We start from the raw sequence: 22,951 nt of genomic DNA, 5'->3' as shown, positions 1-22,951 counted from the left end.
AGTTAGGCCTTACAGTGATAATTCCTCAAGTAGAACGCAATGGGCATAACAAGTTTGCAGTACACCCCAGTGCAGTGTCCATTTTATTGTCTCTTAAACCGTGGAGTGATGTTACCAGCATTGCTTTGATAGGTAGGTTAGATAAGTGGGCTGAAAGTTGGCAAATAGTGGATGTAATGTAGGGAAATGTGAAGTTAATAGTTTTGGAAGGAAGAACAATGAACAGTATAATTTAAAAGGAGAAAAAATGAAGAAAGCCACAAAACAAAGGTATTTATGCACAAAACACAAAGCAAATGTGCAAGTGTAGGGTGGGCTGATAGGATATGATAGCCTTTAGTTCTAGAGGTTTGGACTATCAAAGTAAAATAAAGGACAATGGTACAAAGCACTGGCAGGACCATATCTAAATTTCTATGATCAATTTTTGTCCCCATGTTTAAGGAAAAATATTATTTCATTGGATCCCATTTGGGTAAGGTTTGCTTGCATGATCCAGGAATGGAAAGGTTGTCCTACGGAGAGGATTCAAAGGGTTTATGAAACTTCGGAGTTTAGAAGGAAATGTGATCTGATTGAAGTACAAGTAAAACATGTTTCCTCCAGATGGAGAGTCCAGAACCAGTGGGCAATGTCCAAATAATGATGCACCAATTTAAGATTAAGCTGAGGAAGAATTTCTTCCCTGAGGGATATGAGTCTTTCAAACTCCTTGCTACGAAGAAATGCGAGGGCAATGTCCTTGGCCCCAGTTAAAGCTGAGATAAATCCATTTCTCATCACTAAGCAAATTGAAGGTGATAGGAAAGTGGACTTGAGAAATATTGGCTCGGCCAATGGAAGAGTAGATTCAAGGGACTAAATGATCCATCCCTGCTTCTTGTTTTTGTAATGACTAAATTCAGTATTTAGCTTACTTGGGTATTGGCATCAACTGCTTTAGCTAATTAAAATGAAATATACTTTATTGGGTTCTTGAACCTGGGACTGTAAGATCAAATTGCCAATGAGTAATTAGAGTGTAGGCGGAATTGGTATATTATTGTCACATATCAAAATACAGTGTAAAGCTTGTTCATACAGATCAGGTCATTACTCAATGCATTGTGGTAGAATAAACACCAACAGAGTTCAGAATAAAAGGTATCAGCTACAGATATCACCTGCAGTGCAGGTGAATAATAAGGTATAAGATCATAAGATGTGATTTGATGTGTTGTACATTCAGAGATGCCTTTCTGCACAGCACAGTTGTAACACGTGGTTACTTTGAGTTACTGTCACCTTCCTGTCAGCTTGAATCAGTCTGGCTATTTTCTTCTGAACTCTCTCATTAACAAAATGTTTTTGCCCACAGAACTGCTATCTCACTGGATGGTTTTTGTTTATTGCACCATTCCCTGAAAACTCTAGAGACCATTGTACGTGAAAATCCCAGGAGGTCAGCTGTTTCTGAAATACTTAAACCACAGCGTCTGGCACCAACAATCATTCCATGGTCAAAGTAACTTAGATCACGTATCTTCCCCATTCTGATGCTTGGTTTGAACAGCAACTGAACTTCTTGAGCATAACTGCATGCTTTTATGCTTTGAATTGCTGCCACATGATTGCATTAACCGAGCAGGTGTAACAGGTACCTGATAAAGTGGTCACTAAGTGTCTGTCAACGGCTGCTCAATTAGTCTCACATTGAATGGCTCACATTACTTTCACATTTTCTGTCAGGCTTGTGGCTATCTTCTCCACTTTTTTAATCATTTCGCCTCTACTTGCTGGAATTTTGTATGTGATTTACCAGTAATTTGCCAAAAATGCCTTCCCCACGAGATTTCCTGTAATCTTCTCCCAAGCTTTTAAATACTTGTTGAAAGCTTTTCTAAATGAGGGTTACGAAATCGCAGAGAGATAACAAATTGTTCACAATATGACTAGCTGTTCATTGCTAAGCATTCTGCTGCCAGATTGAAATGGATTTAGCTCAGATTAAGATCGCTTAACACTCAATTTTTTTGGTTCATGGTATTTTTCCTCCATGTAGTATAAATGCTTGTTTTTACATTCTCCTTGAGTCTAGTACTTTTGTAGCACAATCATTATTTTGCTTAACAAGTTGATGGAAGATTTTTCCCACTTTCTGAGTACAGGTTCGGATCAGTTACAGTATAGTGCTTCATGCGTAGGTAACATGTTTCTGGCACACAGGGCATCTCACTTGTACTGCTTTGTGCATGTCAGTATGATCTCACTGCACACACAGGGGTTATCTTTACACAGCACGCAGTGCCATGCTGGTATTGACATCTCCAGCTGTGGTACTTAGCACTGTCCTCATTGACTTAAATGTATGGACTGCAGTTTTTCCAGATAAAACAGGTGATTTATGGGAGGAGCACAGTATGTTCTGTGTATGTTATCTCTTGTACTCCATGTTATTCATATATGGTTTAGATTAAATTAGGTTAAAATTGGCTCACTCTCTCAAGCTTTGGTGAACTGGTAGCTTTGTCAAAAAGAGAAAGTGAAGAGTGAACTAAGGGGACTAAAGGGAAGACTGTAACCCAAAGTGATCGTCTGACCCTCAGTTCTACCTTTTACATTCAATAGGTACATTTCATGTCAAGAGAATTGTATACAATATACATCCGGAAATTCTATTTGTTCACAGACATCTGTGAAGTCAGAGGAGTGCTCCAAAGAATGAATGACAGTTAAAACCCTAAAGCTCCCCCTCCCACGCACAAGCAGCAGTAAGGCAACAACCCCACCCCCACCAGTTAAAAAGCATCAGCACCCTCCACTGAGCACTCAAGTGTGCAGCAAAACATCAATAAAGACACTGACTTACAGTACCCCAAAGACTATTCGTTCATCTGGAATTCAGCATACCTCTGTGTGTCTCTCCCCTCTCCTCCCTCAACCCCCCAATGAGGAAAAAATAGTTATCCCCATTTCACAGCGAGAGGGGAGACATAACACTACTCGCTGATTTATGATGTTAGAAATCTGTTGCAGCACTTTTTCCGAGCTCTGCGCCCAGAGAGTCGGCACCAAAAAGGCGCAGCTCCCGGTGCACGCAAGCACATTTGTACTCGACAGAGTTTCATTGGTGAAGATACTTACTTTGTGATTTGCCCTGAACGTTTTCTCCACTCTCCTATCTCTGCACCCCCACTATGTTTATCACTAATCCTCCCATGGGCTTTTAACTCCTTGGAGACTCCATCCTGTGCAGTGATATACAAGTATCCATACTGAATTTTCATGAACCTCCAACTGCAAGAGCAGAACCAGCTGAGCTGAAAAGACAAAACACTCGAACTCTCTTCCTCCGCTCACTCTCTCCATAACAACCAACCTCCCATGATAAATGTTGGCACTGATAATATTTAGTAAGAAGTGTGCATTTTATACTCTCTACCCTTTTATTACCATTTAAGACAGTCAGTCACGAGAAACATTTGCAAAAGACACTTATTAGTGATATGTGTGAACTATTCTCCCTTAACAGGACAGTTCATAATGAGATGCAAAACATGTTTCCAAGCAACATTAAGAGTCTAATCTCTTGATGTAGTCAGAGGGATTAGTCTCCATGGTGTTCAAAATGTTCATCCCAAAGAGGAAGTATTCTCAAGGAAAAATGACACAACTGTGGCTAACGAAAGTCAAACCCAAAGAGATGGCATATAATGGACCAAAAATTGTTTGAAAGTTATAGAATTGGGAAACTTTCAGAAACCACCAGAGGGTAAATATAAAAGTCATTAAGAAGGTAAAGATAGAACATGAAAGTAAGCTGGCCAGAAATATTAAAGAGGATACCAGAAGTTTCTTCAGATATATTTAAGTATAAAAGAGAGGTAAGAATAGATATTGGACCACTGGCAAATGATGCTGGAGAGGGAGTAATGGAGTTCAACGAAATAGCATTTTGCATCAGTCTTCACTGTGAAAGAAGACACTAGTAGTATGGTGGAAGTTCCAGGTGTCAGGGGGCATGAAGTGTGTGAAGTTACCATTACTAGGAAGAAGGTTCCTGGGAAACTGAAAGGTCTGAAGGTAGATAGGTCACCTGGACCAGATGGTGTACATCCCAGAGTTCTGAAAGAGGTGGCTGAAGAGAACGTGAAGGCATTAGTAATGATTTTCTAGAATCACTAACTTCTGGAATGGTTCCAGAAGACTAAAAATGCAAATATCACTCCACTCTGCAAGAAGGGAGAGAGGCTGAAGAAAGGAAACTATAGGCTAGTTAGTCTGACCTCAGCAGTTGGGACGATGTTGGATTCGATTATTAAGGATGAGGTCTCGGGGTACTTGGAGGCACATGACAAAATAGGTTGTAGTCCGCATGGTTTCCTCATGGGAAAATCTTGCCTGACAAATCTAGTGGAATTGAAAAAGTAACAAGCAGAATAGACAAAGGAGAATCAGTTGATGATGTGTATTTGGATTTTGAGAATAAATGGAGCCTTTCCTGACTGGCTGCCGGTGATTAGTAGTGTTCCACCGGGGTCTGTGTTGGGACCGATTCTTTTTGTGTTATATGTTAGTGATTTGGATGACAGAATTGATGGCTTTGTTGCAAAGTTTGCAGACAGTATGAAGATAGGTATGTGGCGTGTGGCCAAGTGGTTAGGGAGTTCGACTAGCGACCTGAAGGTCATGAGTTCAAGCCCAGCCGAAGCAGCGTGTATGTCCTTCAGCAAAGCACTTAAACACACAATGCTCTAGTCTACCCAGCTGAAAAATGGGTACCAGCAAATCATATATTATCTACTATTATTACTGGATTTAATCTGCTAGACGTTCCTGTTCCAATAACTCACATTCTAAGGAAGGAATTGAGGGGGCACAGACCTGGACAGAATACTAGTGTGAAATTGCGGAAATTGCATTTTGTCTGAATCTTAAACGCAGTCTACAAAGTATTTTTAAGATCAAGGGTTAAACGTATATCATTAATATAAGACTTGAAAATACCAGAGACATTCCTCTGTGTTTATGTATGACTGAGTCAGTAATAGTCTTGGGAGGCTCAGCAGTCTGTGTAATGAAATCAAATCCTGCTTCAAGCCAATTATATTTGTAAAGGAAACAAGACCAACAGCAGAAAATATTCAGCATGTCAGGCAATATGCATTTAGACACAAAAAAAAAAGATAATTACAAAATAGAGTTTTTTCAAAAAAGGGAATAACGAGGTAGTGTTCATGGGTTTGCGGACTGTTCAGAAATCTGATGATGGAAGGGAAGAAGTTGTTTCTAAAACTTTGAATGTTGGTCTTTGTGCCCCTGTACTTCCTCCCTGATGGTAGTAATGTGAAGAGGCATGCCCTGGATATGTGATGAATGCCACCTTCCTGAGAGGGCACCCTTTGACGATGTCCTCGAATGTGGGGTCCGCTGTGCCGTTGACTGAACCCCCATCCCTTTCAGGCCTCTTGTGATCCTGTCCATTGGAGCCACCAAACCAGGCTGTGATGCAACCTATCAGAATGCTCTCCACCATATATTTGTCGAAGTTTGCCAGAGTCGCAAACCTCCACAAACTTCTAACAACTTAGAGCCACTGGTGTGTCGTCTTCATCATTGCATTAATGTGTAGGGCCCAGGAGAGATCTTCTGCATGTTAATATCTCAGGAACTTAAAGCTGCTCACCCTTTCCACTATTGACCCCTCAATGTGGACTGGTGTGTGTGCTACCAACCTGCCATCCTCAAAGTCCACAATCAATTCCTTGGTCTTGTTAACATTGAGAGTGAAGTTGTTATTGTGACACCACTCAGCTAGCCAAACTAACACACTCATGTATGCCTCCTTGTCTTCATGTGACGTTTGATCAGCTACAGTGGTGTCATCTACAAATTTATAGAAGGCTGTGTTTAGCCACACGGTAACAAGTGTAAAGAAATTAGAACAGGGAGCTAAGCACGCATCCTTGAGGTGCACCTGTGTTGAAGACGTTTTATTACTGATTTGCACTGACTGTGATCTCCCAGATGCAGAAAGTATAGAGGTCCAGGTTGTGAAGCTTTGTGATTAGTACTGAGGAATGATGGCATTGAACACTGAATAAACAATAGCCTGAAGTATGTTTTGCTGTTTTCTAGGTGCCCTAAAGCAGCAAAAACTGTCTTTAACATTCCTGATGAACAGTTGTATTGAAAGGAATTGCTGATGATGTTCTTCCTGTAGGGTGATTTAGTTCTGACTTTCTGTGCCTGTTTTGCAAAGTAGAAGTCTCAGGCAAGCCAGGGGTCAGGCCTTATCATGTACGATCTAGGTGGTGTAAGCCTCAATTTATTTGAATGGAGCCCCTAACCCTAACCCTGATTAAATAAAGTAGGCAAGTAGTTTATTCTTTAAAAATATTATTAGATGGTCTGTAGGTATCTGATGAGCTGAAGGAGCTAATTTCCTGCTGTATATATATCTGTGATTTTATAGCATTGATTAAAATTAATTAAAATAATGAATTTATTGGACATAAAGTATTTTAAGTATCTTTTATTCTTTTTAATTTTCACTTGTTCAAGTTTAAATCCCCTGAAATGTGAATATAAATGTTTATCAGAAACATTTAAAATTGCTCAAAGGATATTGACTGCAGCAAGCCAAAAATTATTTTAAAATGCCTAATGTTACCTTGCCCTGGGGTTAAGTGAGCTAGGGCTGTTCTCTTTGGCAGGAGGAGGTTGAGAAGTGACTTCATAGAGATGTTTAGGTTGAGAGGCATCGATAAGAGTGGACAGTCAGTGCCTTTGTCCAGGGTGGTAATGGCCAACCAGAGGAGCATTTGTTTAAGATGTCTGGAGGAATGTTTAGGGGAGATATCCAAGGTAGGTTTTTGCATGAAGAGTAGTTAGCAAGGAAGGAAGGAAGGCACTGGAAGGAGTGGTGGTAGAGGGTTATACAATAGGGGCAGTTATGAAATTTTGAATGTTAGAAAAATGGAGGGTTATGGGCTATATAGGAGGGAAAGGTTAGATTGATTTTTGCGTAGGTTTAAGAACAATATTGTGGGCCAGTAACCCATACTATGCTGTACTGAGGATCTGTCTTGGGTCCAGTGTGCAGTTGTCATTACAAAGAAGTTTGCAAAGATTTGACATGTCATCTAAAACTTTGACAAACTTCTATAAGTGCACAGTGGAAACTGTACTGACTGGGTGCATCAAAGCCTGGCATGAAGATTCCAATCCCCTTGAATGGAAAAGCCTACAGCCCAGTCCGTCACTGGTAAAGTCCTCCCCACCACGGAGCACGCCTACAATGAGCACTGTTGCAGGAAAGCAGCACCCAACATTGAGAACCCACACCATCCAGGCTACGGTCTCTTCTCACTGCTGCCATCAGGAAGGAAGTACAGGAGCCTCAGGACCCACACCACCAGGGTCAGGGACAGTTAGTACCCTTCAACCATCAGGCTACTGAACCAGAGGAGATACCTTCACTCAACTCCACAATGAATTGATTCCACAACCTGTGGACTCACTTCCTAGGACTCTAAAACACATGTTTTCAATGTTTATTTATTTTTTATTATTTTGGTTTTATTTCTTTTTTTGTATTTGCATACGCTCTTTTGTATATTGATTGTCCGTCTTTATTGTTTATGTTTTTTATTGATTCTATTGCCGTTCTTTGTATTTATTGTGAATGTCCCCAAGAAAGTGAATCTCAGGGTTTGACAGTGCCTATTCAAAGTCTTCACCCCCATTGGAAGTTTTCAAGTTTTATTGTTTTACAACATTGAGACGCAGTGGAGTTAATTAGGCTTTTTTGACACTGATCATGTCAAAGAGAAAATAGACCTCTACAAAGTGATTTTAAATTAGTTGCAAGTATAAAACACAAAATAATTAATTGCATAATTATTCACCGCCTTCAAGTCAGTATTCAGTAGATGCTTCTTTGACAGCAATTACAGCCTTGAGTCTGTGTGGATAGGTCTCTATCAGCTTTGCACATCTGGACAGTACAATTTTTCCCCATTCTTCTTTACTGAACTGCTAAAACTCTGTCGGATTGCATGGAGATTGTCAGTGAACAGTCCTTTTGAAGTCCGGCCACAAATTCTCAATTGAATTGAAGTCTGGACTCTGACTTGGCCACTCCAGGACATTAACTTTGTTGTTTTTAAGTCATTCCTGTGTGGCTTTGGTTTTATGCTTGGGGACATTGTCCTCCTGGAAAACAAATCTATTCCCAAGTCGCAGTTCTCTTGCAGAATGCATTGGGTTTTCTTCCCGGATTTCCCTGTATTTTGCTGCATTCATTTTACCCTCTGCCTTCACAAGCCTTCAAGGCCTGCTGCAGTGAAGCATCCCCACAGCATGATGCAGTTACCATCATGCTTCACACTAGGGATGGTGTGCTTTTGGGCTTACAACATTGCGTTTAGTCTGATGGCTAAAATGCCCAGTTTTGGTCTCATCAGACCAAAGAACCACTTTCCAGCTGACTTCAGAGTCTCCCACATGCCTTCTGGCAAACTCTAGCTGAGATTTCATTTAAGTTCTCCCCATCAGTGGCTTTCTCTTTGCCACTCTGCCATAAAGCCGTGACTGGTGAAGCACCCGGGCAACAGTCGTATGCACAGTCTCTCCCATTGCAGCCACTGAAGCTCATAACTCTTCCAGAGTTGTCATAGGTCTCTTGGTGGCCTCCCTCACTAGTCCTCGTCTTGCACAGTCACTCAGTTTTTGAGGACAGCCTGTTCTAGGCTGATTTACAGCTGTACCATACTCTTTCCATTTCTTGCTGATTGACTGAACTGTAGTCCAAGGGATATTCAGTGACTTGGAAATGTTCTTGTATCCATCTCCTGACCTGTGCTTTTCAATAACCTTTTGTGGAACTGCCAGGAGTGCTCTTTTGGTCTTCATTGTGTGGTTATTGCCAGGTTAATGACACACCAGCAGTTAGACCTTCCAGATACAGGTGTATTTTTACTACAGTCAATTGAAACACCTTGACTGCACATGGTTCTCCAAAAACAGATTTCTATTTAGCTAATGATGTGACTTCTGTTACGTACCCTGTAACTGGGTCACTTACTAGCAAAGATAGAGAGGTCCATTGAAGTCTGATGGTACTATTTTTAACAGTATTTATTGATAAAAATACACAAAAATAATATCAATGTTATAATAATAATAGAATAATATATTTTATAATAATTTAATAATAAAACGTACAGATAATATACATCGTCAATACTAAATCTAAAAGCGCGGGAATAATAATAATCACTAAGAAATAGCTCTATCGTTGTCTAGGGGATAATGTATTGTCCGATGGAAATATAAAAGTCACTCAAGTTCATGCAGGCTGCACCCTTTTGTTGGAGAGAGAGAGAGACGGATTTTTCTTAGAACTTGCCCGTTTTCCTTTTTATGATGTTGATCCTTCGAGGGTTCCGTTGGTGTAGCTGGTCACGGGTGACCAGCTCCTTTTGCTATTTAGCTAAGCCGTCTTCCGTGGTCAGGCCCACCAATTCCGAGGCAAATGGAAAAGGATGCACGTGAGCTTTCCACCGGCTGTCGCTATTAAACTCTGTCACGTGATTTCTGGCATTTCTCCTGGTGCGTCTAAAGGGGCTGTTCCCCAGACCCTCTTTTATCCTGACTCACAGGGTCTCAGATGTCAATCAGGTCGGGATGATGCAATCCCTCCACCAACCCCCTCTGATCGTTCCCTGAGGGCTTCCATGAAGTACAGTACTCAATACACAATTCTGTCTCCAAGACACAATGGCCGTTTCCCGTGGCTTTGTATCGCTGAGGGGCCAGGACGTTCCAAACCCCTTTGTGGATTCTGCGTGTCTTTCTCTCATTTCCTGGGTCTCCTGACCTGAATTAATAGCGATCTTGTGATTCTCAAAAAGGAGGGGGCTACTTTGTACCCTTCGGCCCTTCAGAGTTGGGGCACAGGCATAACACTTCTAAAATCAATTGGCTGCACCGGTGATTATATGTCATATATGACATATGTCATATTCAATGGGTTAATACTTATGCAATCAATTATTTTGTGTTTTGTAATTAATTTAGGTCACTTTGTAGACATGTTCTCACTTTGACTCAAAAGAGTATTGTTCTGTTGATTGGAATCAAAAAAGCCAAATTAAGTCTACTGTAATTCAATGTTCTAAAACAATAAAACATGAAAACTTCCAATGATGGTAAATACTTTTTATATGCTCTGTATATACTGACATACATGTACTTTAATAATGCATTTACTTTGATCTTTGAACGTTTGTACTGTTCTATGTTTCTTTTAATCAAAAAAAAGGATGTTTCTCAGCAGAGTAAATGATTAAATCCAAAGTACTGAGAATGGCTAAGGCAGTAAATTGTATACCCAGCTGGCTGCCATATTTTTCAATGCTATTTTATGTTTCATTTTTATTACCTTTATGTGTCAGCACTTTTTTATATTTGAGTACATTTTGCAGAGGTCTATGGACATTACATTTTAATTCATATGTAGCTACTGTTTTCTCCCTATTATGTTTTTGGCTTGAAGCTGTATAATGATTTTGATATTAAAGTGGAGAAGTACATAGCATCCAGGAAATAACTGAAGGATGGTATTTTTAAATGATATTACAATGTTTGAACCAAATACTAACTTTTATCGATGAAAGTGTGATCAGTGAATGTCATTGGAACTATCATGATTGGTTGGTTTCACTGTGTTGAATGCTTCATCAGAAAATAGACTTAGATTTGGAATTTTTATTATTATTGTCATCTGTCAAGAAAGCAAACCAGCATTTCTAATTCCTCAGAAGTCTAAGGGAATGCAACACATTCCCATTGACCTTCATTAATTTTTATAAATGCATCATCCAAAGCATCTTATCTGGCTGCACAGTTTGTTATGAAAGCCACTCTGGCTAACAATGCAAGAAATTAGAGAAATCTGGATGGCATCCATTTCATCATGAAAAATAACTCCCCTCCATCCATTTTGAGATACAGTGGAAAAACTTCGTTTTGCATCTGATAATAGAGAAGATTCCAAACCGAAATACCTGGAGGTAGTACCAAGTGAAAGGTAATAGCAGAATGCAGAACATTGTGTTGCCGAGAAAGTGAATTGCAGTTGGACAAATAAGATGCAAAGGCCACGAGAAGATAGGGTTTAGAGTTAAAGAGTTAATCTTTATTGCACAAAAGTCCATTCAGGGTTTTCGGATAGCGGGATAGAAGCTGTCCTTGAGTCTGGTGGCTTGTACTCACAGGCTGTTGTATCTTGTGCCCCACAGGAGAGAGGAGAAAAGCGAATGGCTAGGGTGTGAGGAGTTCTTGATGATACTGCCTACTTTCTTAAGGCAGCAGAAAGTGTAGACAGAGTGGATGGAGAGAAGGCTGTTTTTAATAATGAAAAGAATGGCATCCAGATTTCTCTCAATTTCTTGCCGTGTTGGCCAGCGAGGTTGCCATACCAAACTGCGCTTTGCACGGTGCATCTATAAAGATTAGTGAAGTGCAGTGGTAAAGTGTTGAATTTACTTAGCTTTCTGAGGAACTAGAAATGCTGATGTGTTTTCTTGACCATAGAGTCCATGTGGTTGGACCAGGGCAAGCTGCTGGTGATATTTACAACTCAGAACTTGAAGCTTTCAACTTTCTCCACCGTTGTGTGTATCCCACTTGCTTGCTGGAGTCAAGAACCAGCTCTTTTACTGACACCGAGGGGAAGGAAAATGTCATTGATGTCTTCAATCTAATGGCAATTCAACTAAATATTCACAACAAATTGTGACATAAAATAACAGAAATTATCCATTACCTTCCAAGGTGGGAACAAGTAAATTAGTGTTTCATGTTGTGCTTTCATCAAAATTGGCCAGAGATGTGTACAAAACTGTTCTCCTTTGCTTTTCCATTCATCTATGGGTTTGCCATTAACTTATTCTGTTTTAGGTTTGCAGGATCTGTCAATTTTTTTGTTTGATTGTGTACAGGAATTTTAGTTCCATTGATCCTGTGTGTTTTAATAGCTACTCCTGAGTCTTATTTATGTCAAAAATAGATGAAGCAAATCAAATCAAGCCTTTATATAGAGTTAGTATTGATATTCTGGAAGCGCACAAGTGTTGCTTACCATTTTCTGCTTTTGGCTGCTTTCTTTTTCTCAGTACTTCTAGGGCTAAGTTCACTGGGACATAAAGACTCTGTTTTGCTGCAGTGTTTCCAGAGAATAGGGATGATACTTAAGCAAGAGAGGCTCAAGCCATTCAAAGAAAAAGGCAGCATTTTGTAGATATTTATTTTAAAATGTTTGAGTAGCAGCATTTGCGATTGTAAAATTCTGTATCATTTACCTGGGGCATTCTTTAAAAAGACTTTTTTGTTTTAAAAAGAATTCTATCTGTAACTTTTAGAAACAGGATCCCCAATATTTAGAAATAGGTAAGAATCAGATTTATTATCACTGTCTTTTGTGATGTGAAATTTATTATTTTGTGGCAGGAGAGATAATTACTATAAATGTTTAAATAAACGAGTGCATTAAAAAGCAATAATGATGAGACTTCTAAAGTTTAGTTGTATTTGTAACACGTACGGTGAAATGTGTCGATTGTGCCAACAATCACCGTGGTCTGAGGGTGCGTTGGGAGCAGCCTGAAGGTTTTGTCATGCTTTCGGTGCCGGCATAGCATGCCCACAACTTACTAAACCTTAACCCTTCGTAACCTGTATGCCTTTGGGATGAGGTAGTTTTCATGGACCGTCCAGAAATCGATGTTGGAGAGGAAGAAGCAGTTTCTGAATCATTGAGTTTGGGTCTCCAGCCTCCTCTACATTTACCTCCTCCCCGAAAGTGAAAATGAGAAGAGGATATGTCCTAGATGATGAGGATCTTAATGATTGATGCTGCTTCCACTTTGAAGTACTCCTGAAAGATGACCTTGATGGTGGGGAGGGCTGTGCCCATGGTGAAGCTGGTTGAGTCTACAAATCGCTGCAGTTTCCTGCAATCCCATGCTTTACAACCTCCACACCAGTCAGTGATGCAACCAATCAGAATGCTCTCCAACCCAGATCTATATAAATTTCCAAGATTCCTTTACATGCCAAATCTCCTCAATCGCCTAACCAAGTAGAGCTGCTGATGTGCTGCCTTTGTGATTGCATCAATGTGTTGAACCCAAGACAGATCCTCTGAGAAGTTGATTCCCAGGAATGTAAAGCTGTCGAACTTATCAACCGCTGACCCCTCAATGAGTGTGAGTGTGTGTGTGTGCACTCATGAAGTCCACAATCAACTACTTGCCCTTACTGACATTGAGTGTGAGGTGGTTGTTGCAGCACCACTTACCCCACCTAACTCCTGTATGCCTCTCATCAAAATCTGACGTTTTACCAACAGTGGTGATGTAATTCTAGCCATCACCAACCTCCCAAGGCACTTCATTATGGTGGATGTGAGTGAGTCATTGAGGTGGGGTGGAAAGGAACAACTTGATAAGCCATGGTATCTCTGGCCCTGTCAACATTTAATGTCAGGAAAGATCATGGATCAAGTTAGTGAAGGGTGAAAGACATCAGAAAGTTGTGTGGCAGGATCATCTCTGGAGCGGTGATGGGGGAAAATAGGTTGATTTTCATGGGATGGGGATTTGTATTTCTGTTGAGTCCATCCATGGTGCAAGTGAACCATTGCTTCTTTTCCAAGGAAGGTGTTATTGTCTCTATTTGCTTCCATCAGCTAATAAATTTACTGAATAATTTATTTTCTTAAATTGTTTAATTAAGGATTAAATGACATCTGTTGGGTTTCTGTCCTCTTTGCAATTCATCTATACAAGCCATCTTCAGATTACGAATACCTAACTTACAGACTTATAAGCAAAGTCCTATCATGTTATTAAATTCAAAAGTCCTACGTACTTGCATACGTTCATTTCTACAAACATCAGAACTAGTTCCGTCTCCCTTTTAGTAATTTTTTTGTCAGTCTTATAAGTTTTTGATGCTTTTGGTGTGGTTACCATACATAGTGATATTTTTTGTGTATGGAGAAAATCGTTATCTGTTGGTTACCTGGGGCTGGCATGTATACTGGGCAGGTAAAGGTGTGATAGAGCCAAAGCCAATGATTCGAAAACAAGAATTAAAGACAGTATCTAGAGTAAAATGTTTAAAAAAATATGACTACAAGCATTTTAGAACAGAATATTTCTTGATAAACCTGACCTATTTTAATCAGTGCTAACGATTATATTTGTTTTGACAGGACCAAATGGTTGATCGTGGATGTGATCAGAGCGCAACCTGGAGAAGCATTAACTGAAATACTAGACACACCAGCCTCCTCACAGCAGGTAATTATACTTGAATATTTCAAACCATAACTCTACTGATGAACAATCCATGGTGTCATCTAGCATGGAAGCAGGCCTTTAGACCCATTGAGACAGTGTCAATTTTAAGCCATCCTTGTTCCACTGTTAAGGTTTATTTTCTGTGAATCAACCTAGTTTTGTGAGTGAAGATCTGAGTGTGGAGTTGTGTGGAGTCTCTATCAAGCAGGAGATCACAGAGGTAATTGGAGGCAGTTCCTTGTGGAGTTAAGTGCCATTTTTGAATAAAAAACAAAGCCTGTCAAGACTTGGTTGGATTAAGGTTGTTTGAGTTATTAGTAACTTTGCAAGGGTCAATTAAAAGAAGAAAGGCATCAGTGGAGAGGTCATTATGTATGTGAGCCTGTGTTAGAGTGGGAGGCTTTGGCTTAACAGGTTACAGTGAGAATCTCTAAATAAGTTTCTAGTAAGCTTTTTCTTTCTCTTTCTTTGTTTTTTAGTGCATAGCTAATGCATTGAGAATGGATCCAGGGTTAGTGGTATGTTCTTTGTGTGAGATATGGGAACACTTGGAGACCTCCAGTCTCCCTGATAACTACATCTGCACAAAGTGCATCGAGCTGTAGCTCCTTGGAGACGGTGTTAAGGAACTGGAGCTGCAGCGCTGTGAATTTTGGTTGCTATGGGAGAATAAGGAGGTGATAGATGGGAGCTACAGGGAGGTTACATCCCTAGTTTGTAGGAGGGAGGTAGCTGAGTGACTGAGATCAAACAGGAATAGGCAGCCTGTGCAGGGTACCCCTGTGGATACTGTTGGGGGCTGGGGCAACATACCAGGGAGAAGCCACAAAGTTCAAAGATTCAAAGTACATTTATCATTAAAGCATGTATGCACTATACAACCCTGAGATTAGTCTTCCCACAGACAGCCATGAAACAAAGAAAACACCATGGAACCTGTTCAAAGAAAATATCAAATACCCAACACCCACACAAAAAAAGAACAAATCTCACAAATGGCAAAAAGGAACAAAATACAACATCAAACCACAGAGTCATTGAAAGAGTCTATGTACGTTCAGTTTAGTTTAGTTCCGTTCAGTTTAGTGCTGTGACCGGTCCTTTTGCACAGAGTCTGGCTCTGTGACTCAGAAGAGGAGGAAAAGAAGAGAACTGTAGTCCTGATAGGGAATTCCATAGTTAGAGGTCCAGATGGAAGATTCTGTGGACGAGAGGTATGTTGCCTCCCAGGTGCCAGGGTCAGGGATGTCTTGGATTGGGCCCTTGCATTCTGATGGGGGAGGGTGAACACCTGGCAGTCATGATACATATTGGTACCAATGACATGGGTAGGGAACGGGATAAGGTCCTGAGTAGGGAGTTGGTTGGAAAGCTGAAAAGCAAGATGTCAAGGGTAGTAATCTCTGGGTTGCTGCTTGTTCTACACACCAGTGAGGGTCAGAATAGAACAATTTGAAAGATAAATGCATGGCAGAGGAATTGATGCCAGGGGACTAGGTTCAGATTTCTGAATCATTTGGATCTTTTCCAGGGGGTTGGGGGAAGAAGATATGACCTGTACATAAAAGGATGGGTCGCACCTGAACTCATAGGACATCAATGTCCTTGCAGGCAAGTTTCCTACAACTGTTGGGAGAGTGTTTAAAGTAATTTGGTAGGGGGGTGGGAACCGGAGTGATAGGGCTGAGGATGGGGCAGTTGGTCTGCAAGTAGATGCAGTGTATAGTTTGGCTGTGAGGAAGGACAAACAGATGATAGGGCAAAGTTGCAGTCAGTGGGATGAGTTGAAGTCTAACATGGGGGCAAAATCGAAAAGGGTGACAAAAGCAGGACTGAAGGTATTGTGTTTGAATGAAGGCAGTGTACAGAATAAGATAGATGATCTTGTACAGTTAGAGATTGACAGATGTGACGTTGTGGGCATCAGTGACTCTTGACTGAAAGAAGGTCATAGTTGGGAGCTTAACATCCAAGGATACCCATTTTATTGAAAGGTTAGGCGGGTAGGCAGAGGTGGTGATGTGGCTCTGTTAGTAAACAATGAAATCAAATCCTTAGAAAGGGGTGACATGGGATAAGAAAATGTATAATCCTTGTGGGAAGAGTTAAGAAACTACAAGGGTAAAAAGACCCTGATGGACGTTTTAATACCAGCCCCAAACAGTAGCCAGGATATGGAGTACAAATTACAAGGGAGATAGAAAAGGCACGTAAAAAGAGCAATGTTACAATAGTCATGGGGGTTTTAATATGCAGGTAGATTGGGAAAATCAGGTTGACGCTACAACCCTAGAGAGGGAATTTGTAGAGTGTCTACACGACGGCTTTTTGGAGCAGCTTGTGATTAAGCCCATTAGAGAAAAGGAAATTCAGGATTGGGTGTTGTGTAATGTACCAGATTTGATTAGGGAGCTTAAGGTAAAGGAACCATTATGAAACAGTAATTATAATATGATAGAATTCACCCTGCAATTTGAGAGAGAGAAGCTAGTCAGATGTATCAGTATTACAGTGTAGTAAAGGGATTCAGAGGTGTGAGAGAGGAGCTGACCAAAGATGATTGGATGCAGGGGTGATGGCAGAGCTCAATGTCTGGAATTTCTGAGAGCATTTTGGAAGACGAGGGATAGATGCATCCCAAAGAAATAGTATTTGAATGGCAGGATGACACAACCATGGCTGACAAGGGAAGTCAAAGACAGCAAAAGAGAGGGTATAAAATATAGCAAAAATTCAGGTAAGTAGGAAGATAGGAAAGCTTTAAAAAAAAACATGCACAACTGAAGTAAACCATAGGGAGAGAAAAGATGAAGTAGAAGGGTAATCTAGCCAATATTATTTTAAAAAATGATTTTTAAAAAATTCAAATACATAAACAATAAAAGAGAGGCAAGAGTGGATATTGCACTGCTGGAAAATGATGTTAGACAGATAGTAATGGAGGCTAAAGAAACGGCATATGAACTTGATTAGCATTTTTGCATCAGTCCTCACTGTGGAAGACACTAGCAGCATGCCAGAAGTTGTTGCGGACAGAAGTGATTGTAGTTGCTGTTACTAAGGAGAAGTTGCTTGAGCAGCTGAAAGGTCTGACAGTAGATAAGTCACCCCAGAGTTTTGAAAGGGTTAGCTGAAGAGATTGAGGAGGCATTAGTAGTGATCTTTGAGGAATCACAACTTTCTGGAATATTTCCTGAGGATTAGAAAATTGCAATGTCACTCCACTCTTTAAAGGAGCGAGGCAGAAAAATGTAATTATTAAGAAGCTTCAGTCTGACTTCAGTGTTTGGGAGGATGTTGGAGTCCATTATTAAGGATGAAATTTCAGGGTGCTTAAACGCACATGATAATATAGGCCAAAGTCAGCATGGTTTTCCTGAAGTGAAAATCTTGCCTGACAAACCTGTTGGAATTCTTTCAAAAAAATAACAGGCAGGATTGACATAACTATCAGTAGCTGTTGTTTACTTGGATTTTCAGAGGCCTTTGACAAGGTACTGTACATGAGGCTGCTGAACAAGATAAGAACCCATGGTATTACAAGAAAGGTACTAGCATAGATAGAAGATTGACTGATCAGTAGGAAAAGAGTGGGAATATAGGGGGCCTTTTATGGTTGGCTGCTGGTGGCTAGTGGTTTTCTGCAGGGGTTAGTTTTGGGGGCCACTTCTATTCACATTATATGTCAATGATTTGGATGACAGAATTGATGGCTTTGTGACCAAGTTTGAGGACAAGACAAAAATAGGTGGAGGGGCAGGTAGTGTTGAGGAAGCAGAAAGTCTGCAGAAGAACTTAGACAGATTAAGAGAATGAGCAAAGAAGTGGCAGATGGAATATAGTGCATGGTCATGCACTTCAGTAGGAGGAATAAGGCGTAGACTGTTTACTAAACATGGAGAAAATTCAAAAATTCGAGGTGCACAGGGACTTGGGCATCCTTATGCAGGATTGCCTGCTGGTTAACTTGTGGGTTGAGTGGGTGGTAAGGAAGGCAAATTCAATGTTAGTATTCATTCTGAGTGGACTAGAATACAAAAGCAAGAATGTAATGCTAAGGCTTTATGAGGCGTTGGTCAGACCGCACTTGAGAATATTGTGAGCAGTTTTAGGTGCCTTATCTAGGAAAAGATGTGCTGGTATTGAGGAGTATCCAGAGGAGAATCACAAGAATGATTTTAGGAATGAAAGGGCTCATCTATGAGGAGCATTTGACGGCTCTAAACCTGAACTCACCGGAGTTTAGAAAAATGAATGGAGATCTCATTGAAACCTACTGAATACTGAAAGGCCTAGATGGAGCGGATATGGAGAGAATGTTTCCTCTAGTGGGTGAGTCTTGGACCAGAAGAGTGTCCCTTTAGAGCAAAGATGAGCAAGAATTTCTTTAGCCAGAGAAAACTGAATCTGTAGAATTCATTGCCAGAGATGGTTGTGGAGACCAAGTCAGTGGGTATATTTAAAGCAGAGGTTGATGGGTTCTCGATTAGTCTGGAAGCCAAAGGTTATGGAGAGAAGGCAAGAGAATGGGATTGAGGGGGATTATAATCCAGCCAGGGTGAAGTGACGGAGCAGACTTAATGGACCAAATAGCCTAATTCTGCTCCTAAAACCTTATGGTCTTTGAAGTAATTGTTCAGGTGCAGTGCAGGGCCAGAGTTGAGGCAGTTGGTGCCGCCACCAGCTACAGCTATAGTTCAGGATGCTGGTTGTATGGTTGCAGTTGATGCTTTGGCCCGCACGAGGGAATCATTGTAGTAGTGGACACTTGACACCTCAGTCATGGGGGAAAAAAAGACAGGAAGTTCTCGTGTAATGTTTCTATGATTCATTCCTATTTTAGCTTGCACAGGCTGCCTAGTTCTCCGGATCCTAGAATGCCCGAATCATCATTAAACCACCACGCTTAAAAATAGCCCTGCCATCCATATTTGGAAATCAGCAACTGGCTTTTCCCTGTATTTGCATGTCATCAACTAACAAGAATATTTTTGGCCTGAAAAAGTTTGAAAGGCAGGCTTTATCAAGGTTTTGTGAAGTGACATGGGTAAAAATAGAGGACAACCATTTCTGTGCTGAGAACATGCCTCGGGTTCTAAGGATTTTACAATAGCCAAATTCAGGCCATCTTGTCTGATTCATGGGACAGAAACAATGTTTGCACCAGGTGAAAACAACTTATTTGCAACAACCAGTCTGCTGGAGACCTCATGAGGTCAAGCAGCAACCAGTGGGAAGAAAAGAATTGTTGACACAAGAGGTACTGCAGATGCTGGAAACCTAGAGCAATACATACAGTGCTGGAGGAGCTATGGGTCAATCTATGGGTGGACGTTTCAGGCCGACGCCCTTCATCAGGACTGGAAAGGAAGGGGAAAGAAGTCAGAATAAGAGGTTGGGAGGAAGGGGAGGAAGAAGTAGAAGGCAGCAGGACATAGGTGAAACCAGGAGAAGCAGAGAGTGTGAAGTAAAAAGCTGAGGTTGATTGGTGGAAGAGATGAAGGGCTGGAGAAGGGGGAATCCGATAGGAGAGGGTAGAAGACCATAGAAGAAATGGAAATGGGAGGAGCACCAGAAGGATATGATGGGCAAGTAAGAAAAGGAGGTGTGAGAGGGAAACCAGAGTTGGGGATTGATGAAGGAGAGGAGAAGGGGGGAAATTACTGGAAGTCTGAGAAATCAATGTTCACGCCATTGAATTGGAGGCTACCCGGACAGAATATAATGTGGTGCTCCTCCGACTTGAGAGTGGCCTCATTGTGGCAGTAGAGGAAGCCATGGACTGAAATGTTTGAATTGGAAAGGGAAGTAGAATTGAAATGGGTGGCCATTGGGAAATACTGTTATTTGTAGCAGAAGGTGCACAACAAAGCAGTCTTCCAATCTATGTCATGTCCCATTGATATACACTAAATATAGTAGGATGACCCCAGCAGAATAGCAGGTGAAGTGTCGCCACACCTGGAAGGACTGTTTGAGGTCCTGAGTTGTAGTGAGGGAGGAAGTGTAGGGGCAGTTGTAGAAGTTGTTCCGCTTGCAAGGATAAGTACCAGGAGGGAGATCAGTGGAGAGGGCTGAGTGAACAAGGGAGACCCTGCAGAATGCGGGAGGGTGGGGGGGCAAGAAAAGATGCGTTTGGTGGTGGGATCCCATTGGAGATGGCGAAAGTTACGGAGAATTATGTGCTGGATGCAGAGGCTTGTGGGGTGGTAGGTGAAGGCAAGAGGAAACGTACCCCTGGAGAGGCAGTGGGAAGATGGGGTGAGGGCAGATGTGCGCAAAGTTGAAGAGGTGCAGGTGAGGGCAGTGTTGATGGTGGAGGAAGAGAAGCCCCTTTCTTTAAAGGAGGACCTCCCATTTGTTCTGGAATGAAAAGCCTTGTCTTGAAAAAGATGTGGAAAAGGAGGAACTGGGGAAATGGAATGGCATTTTTACAAGTGACAGGGTAGAACGAGGTATAGTCAAGAATTGTTCATGTTTTAGGTTGAAACCACACATCAGGACAAATGTAACTTATTTTTTAAACTAATAGTTTTAACCTAGTAGTTTTGAAAACTGCCATATTTTCTAACTTGAGGTAATGTCTCCATATTGAACTGTTGCATTTATTTGTACATCTGGGATGGATATGAGCGGGGAGGCGGAAGGTAATATAATTATATCATGCTTTTTCACATTCTCGAGGTTTCTGAAAGTAAATGAACTCTTTATGTTTATTCATTGTAGTTGTAGTTTGTATGCAGTTGATAACAGTATTTTACTGCAGGCTGAGGTAACATGATAGTGAATTATTCATAACTGGATTCATTTTAGTTCCACCAGCCATATGGTGTTCTTTTTGAGGCTTCTTCCCATTCGTGCTCAGTTCATATCTGACATGAACATCGATGAAAGCCGCAAATAACAGGAAATAAAATACAGTGCGAGGAAAGCAATAGTATGCTATATTGCACATCTGTTGGAAGGCACTTATAAAGGAAGGTGACAGAAATTGATTGATGTCCGTAGCAACTTAAATTTATTGCTTGTAGTTACAGGCCTTTTAGGAAGAATATCAATAGTGATAGGATTTTATGAATCAATTGAAAGGTTTAATTTAATATGAAATTAAGTTGTTAAATGTAAACAATAGAAACTGTCAAAGAAACGTGAGGTTAGAATTGGCTATGGTAGTGTGGGGATCTTCATTAAAAGGTATGATCAATGAGCAATGCCTAACATTTAAAAAATAACTCTACTGAAAGCCCAGCAGCTCCAGTCATGACTAGCTTAAAAAGTTAGATAGATCTGGATAAAACAAACAGGCTTATAATATTGCCAAACAGAGTAGTAATGGAAACATTTAAGACTTCGATAAGGGATTGATCAGGAAGGAAATAGTAATTCTGACTGCTACTCTTATAGAATAGAGTACAAGATAGCAAAAAATACAGTAAAGTTTATAGTCTTTTTCTCCATGACTCGGACTTGGAGGCATAGAGTTAACTAGAGAGGAAAGACTTTCATGGGGCCTGAAGGGCAGTTTCTTCATATGGAGCATGTTCTGTATGAAATGAACTTCCGAAGAGAATGGCTGAGGCAGGTACAATAACAGCATTTAATAGGCACTTGAATAAGAAAGGTTCAGAGGGATGTAGGCCAAATTTCGGCAAATAGACCAACTTAGATGGCATCTTGTTCTGTGTTGTGTTTCTCTGACTGTGTGTGTGAAAGGAAAAAAATTAGATGTATCCCAGACTGCTATGGGAAGCAGTAGAGGAGATTGCCAGAGCCCGTGTAGAGGTTTCCAAACCCTGGGTGGCCATAGTGGAAGGGCCAGATTGCACATTCCCCTTCAGCAGGCATACCACTTTGGATACTGTTGAGGGGGTGGGGGGGAGAATTGACCTAGCAGAGAAAAGCTACAGTGATCACGTCTCTTGCACTAATTCTGGCTTTGGCTCAGAAGGGAAATGGGGACAAGAGGCAAACTGTTGTGATGTGGGATTTGTAAGTTAGGGAAACAGAAGTGAGTTCTGTGGGCAAGAACGAGATTCCTGGATTGTTTGTGCCAGGGCCTGGACATCTTGGATCGAGTCTACAGCATTCTTAAGTGGGAGGGTGAGCAGCAGTGAGGTGGGTAGGATGGGTGATGAAGTCCTGCAAAGTGACTTCAGGGGGTTAGATGCTAAGTTAAAGGACAGAACCTCCAGGGTTATGATCTCAGGATTGCTACCCATGCTATGTTCTAGTGAGGCCAGAAATAAGACAATCATGCAGTTTAACACATGGCCAAGGAGTTAATGCAGCAGGGAGGGTGCCAGATTTCTTGGATCATTGGGCTCTCTTCCAGGGAAGTTGATACCTTTGTAGAAGGGACAGTTTGAACCTGGACTGGAGTTGGACTAATATTCTAGCGGGAAGGTTTGGTGTTGCATGGGGTGTGTGTTGGGGGGGGGGGTGTTAAATTAGAGTTGCAGTGGGGTGGGAATCAGAACTCCAGAACAGATGGTGTTGTGGTTGTGGAGAAAGATGTTGTTGGGCCTATGTACAAAGTCAGGAATCGAAAGCACCACAAGGTGGGAGTAACATTCAGAGCTGTGTGTATCTCAATGCAAGGT

The 22,951-nt window shown here is 41.1% G+C and overlaps 1 protein-coding gene across 2 annotated transcripts in view; it reads left to right on the top strand.

Moving 5' to 3' along the window:
* iqgap2 (IQ motif containing GTPase activating protein 2) overlaps window positions 1-22,951 on the top strand; it is a 282,888-nt gene that overhangs the window by 244,878 nt on the left and 15,059 nt on the right. For both annotated transcript variants that reach the window (XM_059974514.1, XM_059974515.1), the window contains one exon: window positions 14,264-14,351. In XM_059974514.1, the coding sequence (XP_059830497.1) occupies window positions 14,264-14,351 (88 nt within the window). The remainder of the gene's footprint in view (window positions 1-14,263; window positions 14,352-22,951) is intronic.

Source organism: Hypanus sabinus, chromosome 7 (assembly GCF_030144855.1).
Source record: "Hypanus sabinus isolate sHypSab1 chromosome 7, sHypSab1.hap1, whole genome shotgun sequence".
NCBI lineage: Eukaryota > Metazoa > Chordata > Chondrichthyes > Myliobatiformes > Dasyatidae > Hypanus > Hypanus sabinus.
The sequence above is the reverse complement of the archived record's forward strand: the minus strand, read 5'-3'. Positions and strand labels throughout refer to the sequence as shown.